This window comes from Malurus melanocephalus, unplaced genomic scaffold (genome assembly GCF_030028575.1).
Source record: "Malurus melanocephalus ecotype Western Australia unplaced genomic scaffold, MMel_1.1 scaffold_10, whole genome shotgun sequence".
Taxonomy (NCBI): domain Eukaryota; kingdom Metazoa; phylum Chordata; class Aves; order Passeriformes; family Maluridae; genus Malurus; species Malurus melanocephalus.
In genome coordinates this window covers 674,920-691,297 of record NW_026623242.1, presented here as the reverse complement: position 1 = coordinate 691,297, position 16,378 = coordinate 674,920, and the positions used below count along the sequence as shown (strand labels likewise).

The 16,378-nt window shown below is 41.4% G+C and overlaps 1 protein-coding gene across 1 annotated transcript in view; it reads left to right on the top strand.

The window, feature by feature from the left end:
* Positions 1-16,378, top strand: part of PPM1H (protein phosphatase, Mg2+/Mn2+ dependent 1H) — a 132,798-nt gene that overhangs the window by 64,890 nt on the left and 51,530 nt on the right. Inside the window, exons 3-4 of the mRNA XM_057376950.1 lie at positions 3,805-4,149; positions 10,942-11,054. Coding sequence (XP_057232933.1) covers positions 3,805-4,149; positions 10,942-11,054 — 458 coding nt within the window. The remainder of the gene's footprint in view (positions 1-3,804; positions 4,150-10,941; positions 11,055-16,378) is intronic.

Genomic DNA, 16,378 nt, shown 5'->3' with positions numbered 1-16,378 from the left:
TTTTTTTTTTTTTTTTCCTTCAGATCATTGAGCTCAAATTATGTGTGTATATATATATGCAATTTCTCTCATGATTTCTCATCAGCTAGGTCAGCAGTTGAGGAACCTGGAGGTTATTAAATTTCCTAGTACATTGTGGAAATGAATTGTAAGGCCAATACAGTGAAGGATTTGTTTTCTCTTCATGTTTCTGGTAGCTATTCAGCCTGTTGTTAGATTGGAATCTTTTGAATGAAAATCTGAAATAAATTACTGTGGTGACTGACCACACTCCTATTTGCAGATTCTGTCCAGTTAAAAGAAGAACTGAAGATTGGTGTTTGAAAGACTACCTCTACCTTTTACTGCCAGTGCTAGTAAAAATAGATGTCTTGTTCTCTGAGTTTGCAGAATGTCAGTTCTTTCTGGGAAGAAGTTCAAGCTTCCAAATGTAAAAGAGAGAGAACAGCAATGCATATGCACACCAAAACAGGTCGTCAGTTGGTGGCTGCAGAGGTCATCTCAGCTMTGCAAGGAAAGGCAAGAAAGAACCTTTCTGTGCATTTTGCCTCATCTGTGGGCCTTGACTACCTGCCCTTGTTTGTTCTCTGAGTCACTGCTTTAATTGCATTGTATTTTTATTTCTCATTGAATTGGTGTGGGTTTGGGGAATTAATTTCTTTCAAATAGAGGAGCAGTTCTTATTCTGAGGGTGGGGACAGGGAGTTTGTTTTTTTCTTCCTTTTTCAGACAGCTAATAGGTTATCCATGGTTTTCCTCTTTGCTAGTTCAAAAGTAAATGAAGCTTTGCAGGAATACACAGAAGTTTTTCAAGGCTAATATTTAGTTTACAGTAATGCCTGCAGTTCCCAACTGAAGTTAAGCCCCTAGAGCATCTCACACAAAATGTCTGTGTGAGAGCAGCATTACAGTAGTTATCTCYCCCAAGTGCTTATGTATTTCCAGTTATTGAGGGTGCTTCTACTGTTGCTAGAAAGAAATAATTCTACTTGGGTATGAGATGAGCAGAGTCTGAAAATGCAGGGGTTTTTCTCTCTGCCCAATATAAGACAGAGAACTGTCTTGGTGGTGTGCATTGTAGATGTCTGAATTTAGCTGAACTGGTAACAACATCTTCTTTGTTCAAGAATTGCTAGTCTGAAAAGACAAGATCAGTGAACACCCATAGGTGATGTGGCAGTGACAATCTGATGATACAGCTCAGGCCATGTGAATTTCTCTGTCCAAATCTGTGCTGCCCATTGGCTCAGAGGAAATAACTGGTAGCATTTCAATTTCACTTTTTGTCATGGGCTGTTGTTCCATCTGTTCTAAAGCATYCCAGTCTTTCCTTTATTTAAATCCCAAACTCACATGAGGCTTGTTCAATGCAGGACATGTCCAGACCTGAGATCATAATAATGGGAGTAAAATGTTAATACCTGTTCTCCTTTATTTTCTGAAAAGCTGTAACACAAACTTTGCTGGGAGGTTGCTTTGGAGGAACTTAAGGAAATGGAGTGCAGATCAAACTTATTCTTAATTGGAAGTTTCTGTTCCAGTTTGGGGGCAAGGGGAGAACAATGACAAAATATCTTCTTCCTTTTGGTGGAAGGTAAGATATTTCAATATCAATCACAGCTGAAACGCCTTTGAGGATTTTTCCCGAAAGACAGCACATTTCCAAAGGAGTAGCACCAAAGGACATGAGGACGAAAGCTGTGGAAGCATTATCCATGGTGCATCATACCATGGATTTTGGCCATGGAAACAAACTCTTTAAGAATGGGAGCACAAGTGGTTTGATATACAATACTGAGGAGGCACAGTGTTGTCATTTTGTATAAATAGTTTCAGTTTTCAGTTGAAATACTTTCACTTTGGAAAACTTGTTTCTGTTGGCAAAATACTTTGCATTTTACACGAGTAGCAATGTATTTTTACAAGCAGGTTTTTAAATTGCTAATMYTGTTAGCCATTAAAAATTACTTACGCAGAATTTTACAGCCAACTGTTGTGTGAACTTCTGGGGATTCAGTGCCCAGAGCAAGGTAGTACAACTGCCAGTCCTGCCATCAGGGGCAAGTTTTGCAACAGTTTTTTGATTAATTTGCCAGGCTGGGTAAGGGGAGGGGGAAAGAGTGTGTCTAGCTAAGGAACCRTGTTCAGAAATGTGGACACATGTTGGTTTTTCTGCCATTCTAGGATGCATCCTGTACGAACCTTACTGTGTAAGTAAAACAGTACTTTAGGACAATACTCCCTTATCACAGCATTTCAGTAATAAAATGAAGAGTGAATGAGAGACTGATCAATTGATGAATTCCTCCTCTTGGAGGAGCTCTCTGCTGCRTAGATGACTGCTGCTGATGCTTTGGTTAAGAATATGTTTGAACTTTACCACATCAGCAATGCTGTAAGCAAAAAAAAACCCCTTGACTTTCATGCAATTTTTATGATCATGGTACCTAAGTGGAGCTGCTGGAACAGCAGAAATAAAAGGAGCTGCAGTTAACAGCCCTGTCCATAAATTTGAAATTGGCAGCGCTTTGGGCATGAGGTGCTGGCATGCAGGAGGTGCTCAGACTTTGTGCTCATCTGTAGTGTAAGGGAGCAGTATTTGGGTGAACAAAACAAATCACCTCTGTCATGCTAAACTAGACCACAGTCAGTGCAACATGCAGATGTAATTTTGAAGTTCTTTGACTGCAGTGAGATCTAGGTTATGCTTTCTTAATACAAGGTATTTTACAACAGTATAGCCTTATTCCTGTTCCTTGTAAAATGGTTTCTTTCTAAATCTGTATTAGTTCACCCACATCCGCCTTGCAAGGCAGCCTCACTAACAGTTCTTTCTGCATAGCTGAGACAAGGTGCASCATTAAAAGAAATGGAGGGGAAAGGAAAAGACTCCACATGCTGCTGCAAAATATGCTGTGATACAAAGATAGGTATCATCATGCCTTAAATGCTTACCTGAGGATTTCTAGGTGAATTTCTCTTTCYCAAAAGAGTTGAGGTTATCAAGACTATGGATCCTTCATATTTTCCAGGTGTATAGGAGCTTGTGATGCTACTCTGCCTCYAGCCCTGGGTTAATGCCCTAAGTGATCGGGTACCCCACCATCTTCAGTACTAGACAGGAAGTTTTTTAGGGGACTGTGAAGAACTAGGCAGTGAGCATGTAGGTTGGAACAGGTGAAATGCAGCTGATGCCACTTGTGTCTGTCATTCTCAAGGACCTCTGTGCTGGTGCTGTTTCCTGGGCTGGCATAGGCAGGGAAAACCTGAGTTGTCCCATCTGCTAGCACGGGTGGACCTTATCTACCAATTATGGAAGTGGGGTTTGCATCTTGTTGCTGGATGTCAAACTGAGGTCCTTGGTCTCATGTCTAGTGAAAAAAAAAGGTCTGTCACAGAAGCATCAGGTGTTGCTTTTTGTGGAATTTTGATCTTTCATGGTGGTAGGTCTATCATTTATTCAAATATTATTATTCTACAACCTAGATGGCTGTAAGGTAAGAAAGATTGTAAGCTCAGCCTTTTTTTTTTTTTACCTTGGGCTTTTTTTTTTTTTTTTTTTTTTTAAGAGGCTAAGGAAAATAAAAAACATGGTGGGGATGTGTGGCAAAAAAAAGCATCTCTTCTTTCAACCAGAGTTCTAATGATGCTGTAGGTATTTCTGCATTTCAGAAAGAATGGCACCTCTGGGAAGGTTTCCTATGTTTCACCTGCTGCCTCTGTGCAACCAGTCACCTGGCTCACAACTCTGTAACAATGACTATGTCTTTTCSTTCCCTTTCTTTCCTTCTCTTGTTTCTCCAGGACTCAGATGGAATCAGCCTGTACTACTGGTCCTTGTTTGATGGACACGCTGGGTCGGGGGCAGCTGTGGTCGCTTCCAAACTGCTGCAGCACCATATCCTGGAGCAGCTTCAGGAGATTGTGGACATCCTGAGGAACACAGCTGTCCTCCCGCCCACCTGCCTGGGAGAGGAGCCTGACAACCCGTCCACCAACAGCAGGACACTGACACGGGCGGCCTCCCTGCGTGGTGGTGTGGGAGCCCCAGGCTCACCCAGCACCCCTCCAACACGCTTCTTCACTGAGAAGAAGATCCCACATGAGTGCCTGGTTATTGGGGCCATAGAAAGTGCATTCAAGGAAATGGTATGTATGTCTCAGGGTTCTGAAGTCCTTGTTGCTTACATTGAGTCACATGACCTGGAAAAGATGAAGATCTAGATTTTTTTTTGTGTGTTTTTTTCTTTTTTTTCCTTTTATTGCTTTAACACCATCTAAATGTGAACAGAACTGTGTATGAGCCTCAAAAGCTTACTAGGTACATCCCTGTGAGGCTGTGAGGCAGGAGCTGAATACCCAGGTAACACTGTGGCAATGTTTATGAATTACACTGACTTTTAGATGTATGATACTCTTCTTTTTAATTTCTTTCTCCCCCTTCTTTTTTTTAAGATAAAGATTAGTATTGCCGTACAGTGCAGATTCCAGCATTGGCAGTTATTATCAGGCTGAGTATATGTGGGCATGCACTTTACGAAGCCTTGTTCCCCTACCAGAGCAGCTGCAAAGGCTGCTCGGTTAGTTCACATTGGTGTTGGAGTAGTGACTGTAGAGTGTGTGCAGCTCTTCACTGAGGCAGATTTTGTGGCTGAGGGGAGCATGATGTACATTCCTACCACTCACTCGACTTGTGTACACCATGAGCAACTGTCAGGAAGTCATAACCCTATGGAAACAGAATATCCATCTATTTCCCTATGGATGCACTTCTTTCTCTTCTGTACTTGATGTAGCTCCTCCACATCTTCCCCTTTCTCCACGTTATTATAAGTCATTCTTGTCAGTCAGAGCAGAGGCTTGGCCTGCCAGTGAGTACATGTGGATCAAATCTTGGGAGGTCTGATACTGTTCTTTTTTTTTCTGAATTTTGTTGCTGTAGTTTTCAGAAACGCCTCTTAATTGAAAAGGAGGACTGTGAACTGTTCAGTGTTTCCCTGTGGTTTTATTTGTTRTCTGGAAAGAAACATCTGATCATTGTTTCTCCTGATATATGTGAATGTTGTTCAGTACATGCATTTAATTAGAGACCACAGTTCTTCTTACAAGTAGTACTTCACTCTGAGTTCTGAATAACAATTATTTTTCATAGGATTATTCTTTCTTTCCAAGGAAGAAGGCCGGCAAGCAGACCCAGGAGCAGGATGCACAGCCATGGCTTAGGCATGCTTCAGTGGGGGGCTTCAATCTGACTGCAGATTTGTGCACGTATGGGTAGTGGGCTCAGTTTCTGCTAGATAAAAAGAAAGAGGAGGACGCATGAAAATTTGTCAGTTTAGCACACCTTTTCAGAAAGGGCGAACTAGATCTCTCCCTTCTTTGTGGAGAAATGAGGGAGAAGATGACTGTGCCCATCCACTGCACCGTAGTGGATTCAGAGCATGCTTAAGAGGGACACCAATTTCATGCTTTTCAGTTGATGTAATTTTGAGGCCAGAGGAGTGCCAGGCTCTGAGGGCGTCAGGTGATTCTCTCCTGTTGAAACTGTCTCCAAGTGCAGGAGGGATGAGAAATGGAGTTTCATGGGACTGGGCAATGAAGGTATGAGTATAGAAGAGCTGTTTCAAGTGCTCTACCTCTTAAGAGAGCAGTGTGTGCGTTAGCCATCACTGCCTTCCTGAATGTGTCTGAGTGAGCAGGGCTGGTTTTGCCCTGCTTTGTTTTGCCTTCAGGTCTCTGGTAGGTGCTTACACAGAAGACCATCTCAGCTCATGTTCAGAGATCTGACTGGTTGTGAGGGCTTTTGTGGATAGAGTTTGACAAATGCAGAAACTCTGTAACTCACTGCAGTTACAGTGTTGAAGTGTGCCTTGTATAGCTCATGGTAATCTGCTCTCCGTGTTTCTAAACTGAACTAAACAGAACACCATCCTCCCTGTGTCGTTCATATGCTGCAGATCCTATGTCTTAATTCCCCCTTGCTTTATATTAGAGTGCTGAAGTTCATCATCTGTCTTTGGTAAACAAATGACTACTACAATGTAACAAAATTTCAGCATTAGGTTTTACAAGAAATCTTATGAAAAAAAAGATCAGATTAAGGAAAGCAATAGATAACTGTATATACTTCAAGCTCTGGGGGAAATCTTGCACTTATAATTAGTTTAGGCAAAAGAGTGTTTTCTTTCATCTGTGTAAGGGAGCGATTCATAAAATCAATGAATTCTGTGCTTGCAGTGCTTGAGCTTCCTCCTGCCTCTGTTAAACTTCCTGCTAGCTTATTCTCCTGTTAGTCTTTGCATGAAGACTTTGGGCCTCTTCTGCAGCACATTGTTTAATCAGCCCTTGTTTACACTGGAACATCATGGGTGTTTTTGAGTCAGGTCAGTGCAGTCAAGATGTGCAGAATGTACAAGGGTTTTGTGCCAGCAGAGTGTATCAGTTTACCTGGCACATTGGTGAAAGCTCAGGTTTCCTGGACACACTGGCAGACCTCTCCGTGGTTTCTCCTGAAACACCCATTGCTTCAAAGGAGTCTTATGAACCCAGTGAAAATAATGAATAGATAAAGATACTATTTTTTAAAGAGTCCAGCCTGACAGGTTTATCTAATGATGGCTTTGTAACCTTTTCCTGGGAACATTTAGTATACCATTATTTTTTCCCCAACTTCCTTTTGAATTCTAGTTAAGRACTTTCAAAAGGCTTTTAAAAGCTGTTTTTCCTTTATTCAGTATGATTTTATTTGGACAATTCTTGTCTAACAGCTAGATGAAGTAAAACACTATGGAAAGCTGACACAGATCAAATTGCTTAACTTAGACATTTAACAATTAAACTGTCTCCATTTTGAAGTACGTCTGAATGGTGTTTTCTGTGTTGGAACTAGGATTAGCAAATTTGTGTGTGTTTTCAGATAATTTAGTGCCCTGTCCATAAAACAGTAAATGTCAGTAATAGTCAGTATCACAATTGTTCCAGTTAAAAGGAAATAAATAAAGTCAAGTTTTGAAGGTGTCATAAGTCAAATAAATCCTTTAATTTTCATCTGTTGAGTTTTAAGATGTGCATTTATAGATTCAGTTCAAAGGAGCTAGAAAGAATGCTTCTACGTGCAGTTCCATATTGGATAGAAACATCAAGTTACAGTCCTTTCCCTGTATTCCCTGTAATCCTTGTGTGTGATTTTGTATTTTAAAGAATGTTTAAGGCGAGTGAGCAATTATTCCACACTGAACCCCACTTCATTTTAAATGGGAAAAAATGGCACAGAACTGGTCTGTATAATTTATTGCAAGATATATGTTTGCATTCATTGTGTCATGATCTCCTTTGTTGAGATTTTTTTGGACTTAGATRAAATTTAGACAGGTGCTTATTTTTGATTGGTGCTGTTTTAATAATTGAACAGTCCTGAGAGAGCGGTACGTGTTGTATATTTTTTTTTTAAAGCTTCCCCTCATTGTATAGCCAGTAGAAATGAGAGTTTAAACAGCATTCCAGGCATTTGATGTAAAACATGCTAAGGAATTAATTCTATGTTTATGCCTTCTGAAACTTTTTTTAAAGCAGATACCTAATCCTGTGTGTGTAAAGTTGCTTTCTGTCATAGCAAGATTCAGATCCTGGAGGAAAGGCCCCTGCCCTGAGGATAAATATAGGTGAAAAGAGTGTGGGTAGAGTGTGGCCAACAGGTTGAGGGAGGTGATCCTCCCCCTTTTCTTGGCCCTAGCGAGGCCACATCTGGAGCGCTGTGTCCAGCTCTGGGCTCCTCAGGAAAGAGAAGGAGCTACTGGAGAGGGTCCAGCAGAGACCAACAAAGATGATTGAGGGGCTGGAGCATCTCTCTTACGAGGGGAGATTGAGGGAGCTGGGCCTGTTTAGTCTGGAGAAGGCTGAGAGGGGATCTCTGTAATGCACATCAATATCTCAAAGGCAGCTGTCAAGAGGGGGTGCCGGGCTCTTTTTATTGCTGCCCAGCAACAGGATGAGCAGCAATGGCCATAAGCTAAACCACAAGAAGTTTCACCTCAAGCTGAGGGTGGCAGAGCACTGCAACAGACTGCCCAGGGAGGGTATGGAGTCTCCCTCTCTGTTGCCATTGCAAACCCAGCTGGTTCCTGTGTCCCCTGCTGTAGGTGACGCTGTCTCGTCAGGGGTTGGAGTGGCCGATCTCGCGGRTCCGCGCGGGGGAGCGGCGGCGCTGCGCGCATTGTCCGCCAGGGGGCAGGAGCCGCCCGTGCCGGGCCCGCGGCTGCCGCGCACTCCGGGGGGGCTCAGGCCGTGTGGGGACCCGCCCGGGAGCCCGGCCCGAGCCTGGCCCTGCCCGCGGGTGCCCCGCCGCCTCGCCGCTGCCGGGCTCGGTGCAGAAAGCCTCCCTGCCCGCCCTCAGCTGCTCGGTCGTGTCGGTGTCCTCTGCAGGCTGTGCTCCGCCGTCCCGCRTCCCGCGCCAGGGAAGGGGGACCAGGCCTGCGGCAGCCCGTGGGACCACCTGCCACCCGCTACGGCACGTGTCCCGKCACGGAGGGCAGAGCTCCGACTAAATTAGCTTTTTCTTTGGGAAAAAAAAAAAAATAGCTTGTTCTGAAATCATTCTCCCGGTGGAAAATGAGGAAAGCTTTGTATATGCTCTGTCTGGAATGACCCCCTTTACACTCAAAAAGGCTTTAGAGGCATTTTGGGGCTTCTGCCCATGTTTGTACTGCTTGCCCAGCACGGGTGTTGTAAAGTATTTCGTTAAAAGTCGATGTCTCTACATCATAATGAGTTGGTGGTGTTAGTGGGCTTTATTTTATTTTGCTTTATTTTTCCCCCTCTTGTTGAGCCATAGGAAAGCCTTGCCCTCTTTCCTTGCTGCTGAAAAAGAAAATGTCAAGCACAGTATGTGATGTTGAATTAAACATGACACTGAATGAACTCTGACAAGCCATGGTAGTAAATTGAAGTTCTAGATGGAGGAGCCCAGGAACAGCAATGATTTGAGAAAACACAGCACACAGATCTAGTTTAAGTCAAGGAAATTCTGAAAAAAAGGCCTTAAGGGTGATCCATCTTCTCTCCTGTAATAGATGCTTATGAATTCTGCTTATTGGAAGAAATAAATTTTAATTTAGGCATTCCAGCACCTGCAAAGTATATGCATGACAGAGCTAAAACCAGGAATTGTACATTGTTTGAAGGTCTCAGAGGATATTCTGAACTGTGGAGATGAAAGTTTCTTAAAATTCCTGGCAGTGCTTGGAAAATCCGCTGTAGTATTTGTAAATTTAAATTATTTTGATGGTTGGAAACATATGCTTCCTTTGAACTCTGCTTTACAGCTTAATTTTAAAAATATATAGAAACCATTGGAAGGAGAATCAGTTTCTCTATGGCAAGATTAGATAAAGAGGCATTTATAACAGGCTCATATCTGTGACCAGAGTTCTGCAAGAATAGCTTGGAGGTGTTTTCCTCCTGGTCCTCACCACCCCCACTGCCCATGCCCCCCCAAAAAAATCAGTGAGTGCAGTAGAACTCTTGTCCCTGTGGCAGCCACCTGCAGTTTCCATGCACAGCTGAGGATGGCCCATTGGAACAGCACCTCAGCACCGTGGTCATGGCACAAATGGGGTGTACGTGCATTGGCCAGCAAGGAGTCACGTTATTTGTGACAGACACTGCTGCTCACCTGCTCAGGACAGTGCCCAAGCACTGCTGAGCATCCTTATGCTGCCCCAGGTCACCTCCCTCCCTTGAAATTTGTAGAAGACAAAGAGTGGGACAGGCAACTCCTCCCACCTCTGCAGATTTTTAATCAAATTGCAGCTCTTATGGTTTGCATTTGTTGTAGTGCTTTACTTCAGATAAATTTGGCTCTAAAATAAAGCACTAAATTCCATACCTCAAGGCATGGACAATTTGAGCTGTTTGTTGCTCAGTGCAGATATGAAAATGGCTGAAGTATAGATCTGTGTTTGCACACAGACACTGAGACAAGCATATATTCATAATAAAAACCACATAAAAGTAGTTAGGATTTAGCTGGAAAAGATCTGCTGCTACTTGCAATAGTGATGTTAAATGATGTTCCATGTTTGAATCCATTATTATAAGGACAGGCCAGTTTGAAATTGGATTTGGTTCTGGACACAGGAGAAAAGGGTAATTTTTAGCATTTTATTGACCAAAACTAAACTCTTGACAGCAGAATTAATTCCTTGGCATATGCTTCACTGTTTGTTTAAAATGTATGGATGAAAGTAGCTCATTTACTTATTTACTTTATGTTTTCCAAGCTTTCTTGGGTCACTGTATATATGTGTGTGTTTGTATTATTTTTTCTTTCCAGGACTTACAGATTGTTGGTGATAAGTATGATTTGTGTTCTCTACTTCTGTTAAGCAGAAGAATTTTTTAATGTATTTTATATATTTCTTGCACTTCGAATCAGTTTAGTATACGCTCATTATCTTTGTTTCTGAAGGGTAGCCTTGTGGCATGAGTGTATCTTACTGTTGTTCCTAAAGGTGTATACCCCACAATCCTAGCAATCCTCTAGGGGAGCAGTTATTCGTGTTGTAGCYGGGTCTCATTAATAATTTGCTGTCTGTGTAAAGCACTCTCCAATTATGCCACCAGGTATCTGTTGTTAAGCTTCATTTATCTTTGCCTTCGTTGTGCTTTTGCCATAGCAAATTCCCTGAGAGTTGCTATTTATTTCTTAGTACCTGATGTTTTAAAGTCTCCTGACCTGATTTTTCCCAGACATCTTTGTATAAGTAATAGGTACTCCTCAACTTTCTATTCTTTTCCAAGGTCATGTGGCCATAGCTGCAAGAAAAGACAGCCAGTTTAATTTAAACAATACTCTATTGTATTTTTGTTTTTTAGGGGAGGCTTCATTTTCTGAAGCATTAATTGCAATGCTGTCTTTATAAATGTTGTTCTCTTTTCCCACAGGATTTGCAAATAGAGCGCGAGAGGACCGTGTATAACATTTCTGGTGGATGCACAGCCCTAGTGGTGGTGTATTTATTGGGGAAGCTTTACGTGGCAAATGCTGGTGATAGCAGGTAGGTGTGTTGTCTCCCCATCTAATCGTTCACTCCAAACTTCCAGGCCTGGTGTTACTGAGTTCTTTAGTTGCAAACAGGATTGCAAGAAGGTTTTGTTTCTTGGCTGGACACTTGGCACTTCTCACAGAAATTGGTGCAAGTGCCAGGGATATAGTTCCAGTATCTTGAGCAGTGGCTGGGGTCAGGGAAACTTGACAACATTTCTGGTCCTGTTTCTGAATGACCTGATGGCTGCAGGGAAGTGGAAAGATGCTAAAAAGCCATTGAAACAGAAGAGATGTTGGGTGCGTAGTAGAACTGTGCGTTTAACACTGAGAAGGTGGCTGTCTGGAACAGCTGATAGGGCTGTGTTTGTTCAGTAGGAGGTCCTGTGGCTTCTGTTGCCAGGCTTAGTCTTGATAGGCCAGTTGGCTTTCAGATTTTCATGTAATTGAAGGTAGTGAATGGTAAGTAAATAGCTGCTACTTTTGCATCGGGGAAGAAAAGAGAGACAGACTATAACAGTACAGCTTTTTTGCTTTGTCCTGTTCTAGCTCATGTGCTTGTCTGTCAGAACTGAATGTTGTTGCTCAGGAGCTGTTGCTCTGTTTTATTTTGAAGTTGGATGCTTGAAGACTCATGACAAGAAGGCTTTTCTTTGTCTTCTGGTGTTGCTAAAGATAGGAGCATACCGGAAATCTCTCATGTTCCCCCTCTCTAACTCTCTGCCCTTACCATCGTCGGAGAGAGATAGTGAGGTTCTTCTTGCAAGACTTCAGACCTCCCATGTTTCTTTTGGCAGTGCACTGCATAAACAGTGCATAAACAGGACAGGGGGAATAGTTCCCATGTGATACAAACTGCTGTTGTATTCTGTTCATTAACAGCTGAGTGATTAACATCTGCAGAGGTATTGAACCATGTTGTCTTTAGTTGAAGACTGTTATGGCTATGTGTTTGTGTTTAAGGTTTGTGCACATACAATTCATGTTTGAGTGTGTACACCCACGTACTTACAGAGACAGCACTCAAAAGCGAAGGGTTTTGCAGTTTAAACCTAACCTTTTCATTGTCTCTTGCTGCTTTAAACTTTGTAGGAAGTCARATAAATCCTTTGTGCATAAAATTCCTGTTCTTTTCGTGTTGGTGATTGTTTTTAAGATGCCAGATTTGCTGTGTATGCTGCAAGTTGCTCACCCAGTTTCTATTGACAAGTGCTATATTTGAATCTTTTTTTTGCATCAAATATCCAAGCGAGTCCTTGCATGGTAGGTGCAAACATGTTTGAGGTGATCACCAGTCTAGTCATCAGAACCACTAGCTGAACTACATTCTATCTCTCCTCCCATTAAATTAGCAATAATCATGTTTTCTTGTGCTATTGTACTTGAAGTACAATTGAGTCTTTCTTTGAGTTGGCTAATTTGTTTTATTGTCTCTTGAAAGTGTGCTTTGTAAAACTGATCATGCAGGACTTACTTCTGAGTAGCCAAGATCGTGGTTCTTAAATGACTGGAACTAGCTACTTCTGGTTCCTTCAGGATTCCTCCTGTGCTCCCCAAAAGCAGCCTCAGCTCCACTGTACTTCTGATACCCAAGGGCAAGACACTCGTACTGATGGTGATCTGGAGTACCAGACTGTTGGTGTAACTGCAGTTAAAGATACGCAATCCTCAAGAATTGAGTGTTCATTATGTCCACCCAAAACATCTTTTCAGAAAAAGAGGAAAAGCAGGAGTCAGAAAGGAAGTCATCAGCAAGACTGGGTATTGTTTGAACCAGGATTCAAACTCTTATTCCTAACATCTTGTAGGTAATAGAGTCCCTGCAGATCCAAAATAGTTTGGTTTTGCACTTTCCAAATGTATCTCACAGAAAACCTCTCTTATGCTGAGGAGAATTACCCCTAAGGCTTTCATTTTCAGATAAGTTCATTCCTACACTTTCCTAGCCCAAAATAAATTTTGAAGCTTTGAAGTGTAGATCAGTTGGTCTGGGTCTCTCTCCCACCAAATCCCCTTTTTTTCCCACTTACAGAGAAAAAACACAGCTGTTGTGAAACATCCAAGTTGCTGTCATGACTAAAATGACATTTTAGGACTAGACAAGCAGCTCTGAGGTTGTCTGCCCACTGCCAGGGTGTGCTGTGCATTCCTTTATTTTGAAGAGTCCAGTTATGTAGTCAAGCAATTTTAGTTGTATTAGTTGGAAGAATATGTTCCTTTTTGCTATCTTATGCCTCGTGTGGTCAACTTTGTGGTTTGTACAGATAAAAGGGAGGGCGGTGAGAAATACAATAAGGAAACTACTTAAAGAAATGTTTATCTGCTCTTGAGAAGAAGGGTGGGCTTGTTTTTTCACTCAAACTGGGGACTGCTCCTTGTTGCTGTTGGAACTAAGTGCCGAAACCATTAGTTCTTAGTTTCTTTGAGTTCACCTACTTATTTGTGCCTTTCCCCTCTCCTCATTCTCCTTCTTCCCTCTCTGCTATCCCACTAGAAAAATCCTGAAAATAAATCAAGTTAAATTTCCCATGGATAGGAGTCTAAGCGAAAAAGTTTTGTGTGGGAAATAAACATTTTGGGTTCATGCAAACCTCATTTATACTGCATCTCTCCAAGAGAAGTTTAGGTTTTATAACTTCAGGGAACTTCAAAACAGCAGAAGCTTTTAAAGGTGGATTTTGAACAGCTTCTGCTGTCAGAGGACAGGTATGTGCAACAAACTGTTACTATCACAATGAGACTAAGGAAACATTAAGAGTGAGACTTGAATAATAATGTACTGTGTGGTGCCAGCAGTATATCTCAGACTTATGTCTGTGGTATTCAGTTTATCCACCAAAGCTTCTCAAATCTAATCATTTCATGCCACGTACCCTGGCAGTGTTGTATAGCAGCTGTCCTTTTGTAGTTGATGTGTAATTACATCATGAAAAGACTTTAATTACCATATTACTAAATTACCAGCCAGCAATCCTTTCAGGTTCAGCCCTAGCTCGCTTCTGTATGGACTATTAGGCTTCTCCAAGCTGAACACTTTTGCTTGGTGTAAAAGGGAGGAAAAATTGTGCTAATTGTAGGTTTTGTTATGAACTATTATTGAGCTTGATGTTATGGCATCACTAATGTCAATGATATAATTAAACTTCTGCTAATGATGCAATCACAGTTCTGTAATAATTATACATTAACTGCACATGATACCAGAACCCTACTAAAAATGAGGTGATGTATTCAGAGCCTGATAAAAACAACTTGGAAGGAACTGCTTTCATTCTCTAATGGCTTGTCTGATCATTCTTGGACTCTGCCATAAATATACCTACTTGTACAGTCAAAATTCATATCTGAATATCGGCCAAAGCTTTTCTAATGTTTCTTTCTCCCTCTTTCTTTTCAGTGATTAGCATTGTCCATGCAAGGTTATCTGATTAGGGACTGATAATGCTATAGTCAGCTATCCAATATATGGTGCTCTTTGTGATGAGCATTGAGGCTCTGTGTTTTGCTTACCAGCATGACATATTTGCTATGAAATCTAGGCCAGGCTCTTGGAATGGCTGCTTTCTTTTTTTCTTTTCTTTTTTTTTAATATGGAATAGTAAATCTTCTCTGGTCATTTTTTTAAATAGTGTTGTTCAATTCTGTATTGCTGAAGTGACTTTTACTTCTAAACTGCCATAACACGCCTTGTTAATCYCAGTTCTTTTTAGTTTTATGCTCTTTATTAGGATGTTATTTTATAGCTACTGATGAAGCAGTTGTAAAATAGGGACTAAATGGTTTTACTGATTACTGCCCAATTTCATATAGCCTCATGCAATATAACATATGTCCAATATCACTACAGTGACTGTAATCCAGTATGATCATATTAACCATCTTTGGCATGAGCTTGTTCTGGCTTTTGTGTTGTCTAAGGAGCTGCTCAGAGACTGCAGGCACTTCCATTTTGTGCTGTGCTTGGAGCAATCTAGGGTAGGGTAGCTGTGCCTTTATCATTGTAGCAGAGCATCACAAGCTGGTTTGACTTTTCTATACACCCTGAAACCTCACTAAATCTGCACATGGGTTCTTGGGGTTTTTTTTTTTTTTTATTTATTGGCAGAATGTGGCATCACAGCAAAGAGCCTAATGTTTCAAAGGCTTCACAGACTTGCAGGGTCACTGAATTTTTTGCCTTGCTTCATCATATCTTTTTTATCATCTTTTTGCCTCCTTTTGCTCCCCARTACTTATGTTTTCAGGGCATATTCAACACTCAGTTGAATATACATTCTCATGTCCAGAATAGATTTTCTCCTCCTTTTTTCAAGTGTAATATTATTACTAAGGCATTTGGGCTTATTATCATAGTAGCTTCCTGAGTGAATATTTTTGTGATAGTTTTGTGTGGATGCAGGTAAAGTAACTTCATTGGTAGTTCAAGAGACCAGGTGTGGGAGAGTGTGTTTATAATACAGTCTTCTTCTAGTGTAATAAAATAGTGAATTGAAAGTAGAATTTGTTTACCATTTCAGTTCTTTCTGGATTTGCTGCTTGTGTTGAAGCCTACTACATTTATACTTCCCCTTTTTTGTCATGGTGCTTGTCAGCTGCTTCCCTCATGGTTAGTTCTTATTATAGGAAGTCAGATTTGGGGGCTTAATTTTCTTTTATGAAGTAAATGAGAGGGGCATGGAAACAGCCATGTATCTGCTGACTGCAGTGCAGGTTCAATAGAATTTCTGAGAAGTCAGAATTGATGATTCTGAGCCATTTTTGTGGTTCCTGGTATCTGACCTCTTCCTTGAGGCAGTCTAGCAGGGTCTTTTCTGCCAGAAGTGCTAACACTGTGTAAGGATGGAAACTAAAAAGTATGCTAATATAGTGCTGTTGTAGAACTAGTTTACTATAGTCTTTGGTTTACTGTTTTTCTGTGAAGCTTTAATTTTCTGTTTGCTGTAACTACTCATCTTGTAATCTAAATGGTGTGTATTTTCTCTTGTTTTCTGTGAGTGGTCTGCCTAAGCCCTCTCTGTCTTCTTACATCTGTGTCTCCGTAAACAACAATAACTGTACTTCATACTAGAGACTTAGAGGTCTCTAGAGGAAAGACTAACTCGGTTACTAAGCTTCTCCGGTCTTTGGAGTAGCTTATTTGGAAAAGCGTTCTTTTTCCTGTCTTCTCCTAAAGATGGGGCAAAGATAGTTGCAAAACTAAACAACACACAAGGACCATGAAATCGCTAGTGATTTCTCTTTATCCTCTGAAGTTCTCATTTCTTCAAATTCTCAAAAGTTGCCTCCCCAGGGGTGAAATCAACACTTATGGATTGCATTTTGGCCAATCTGTGGTAC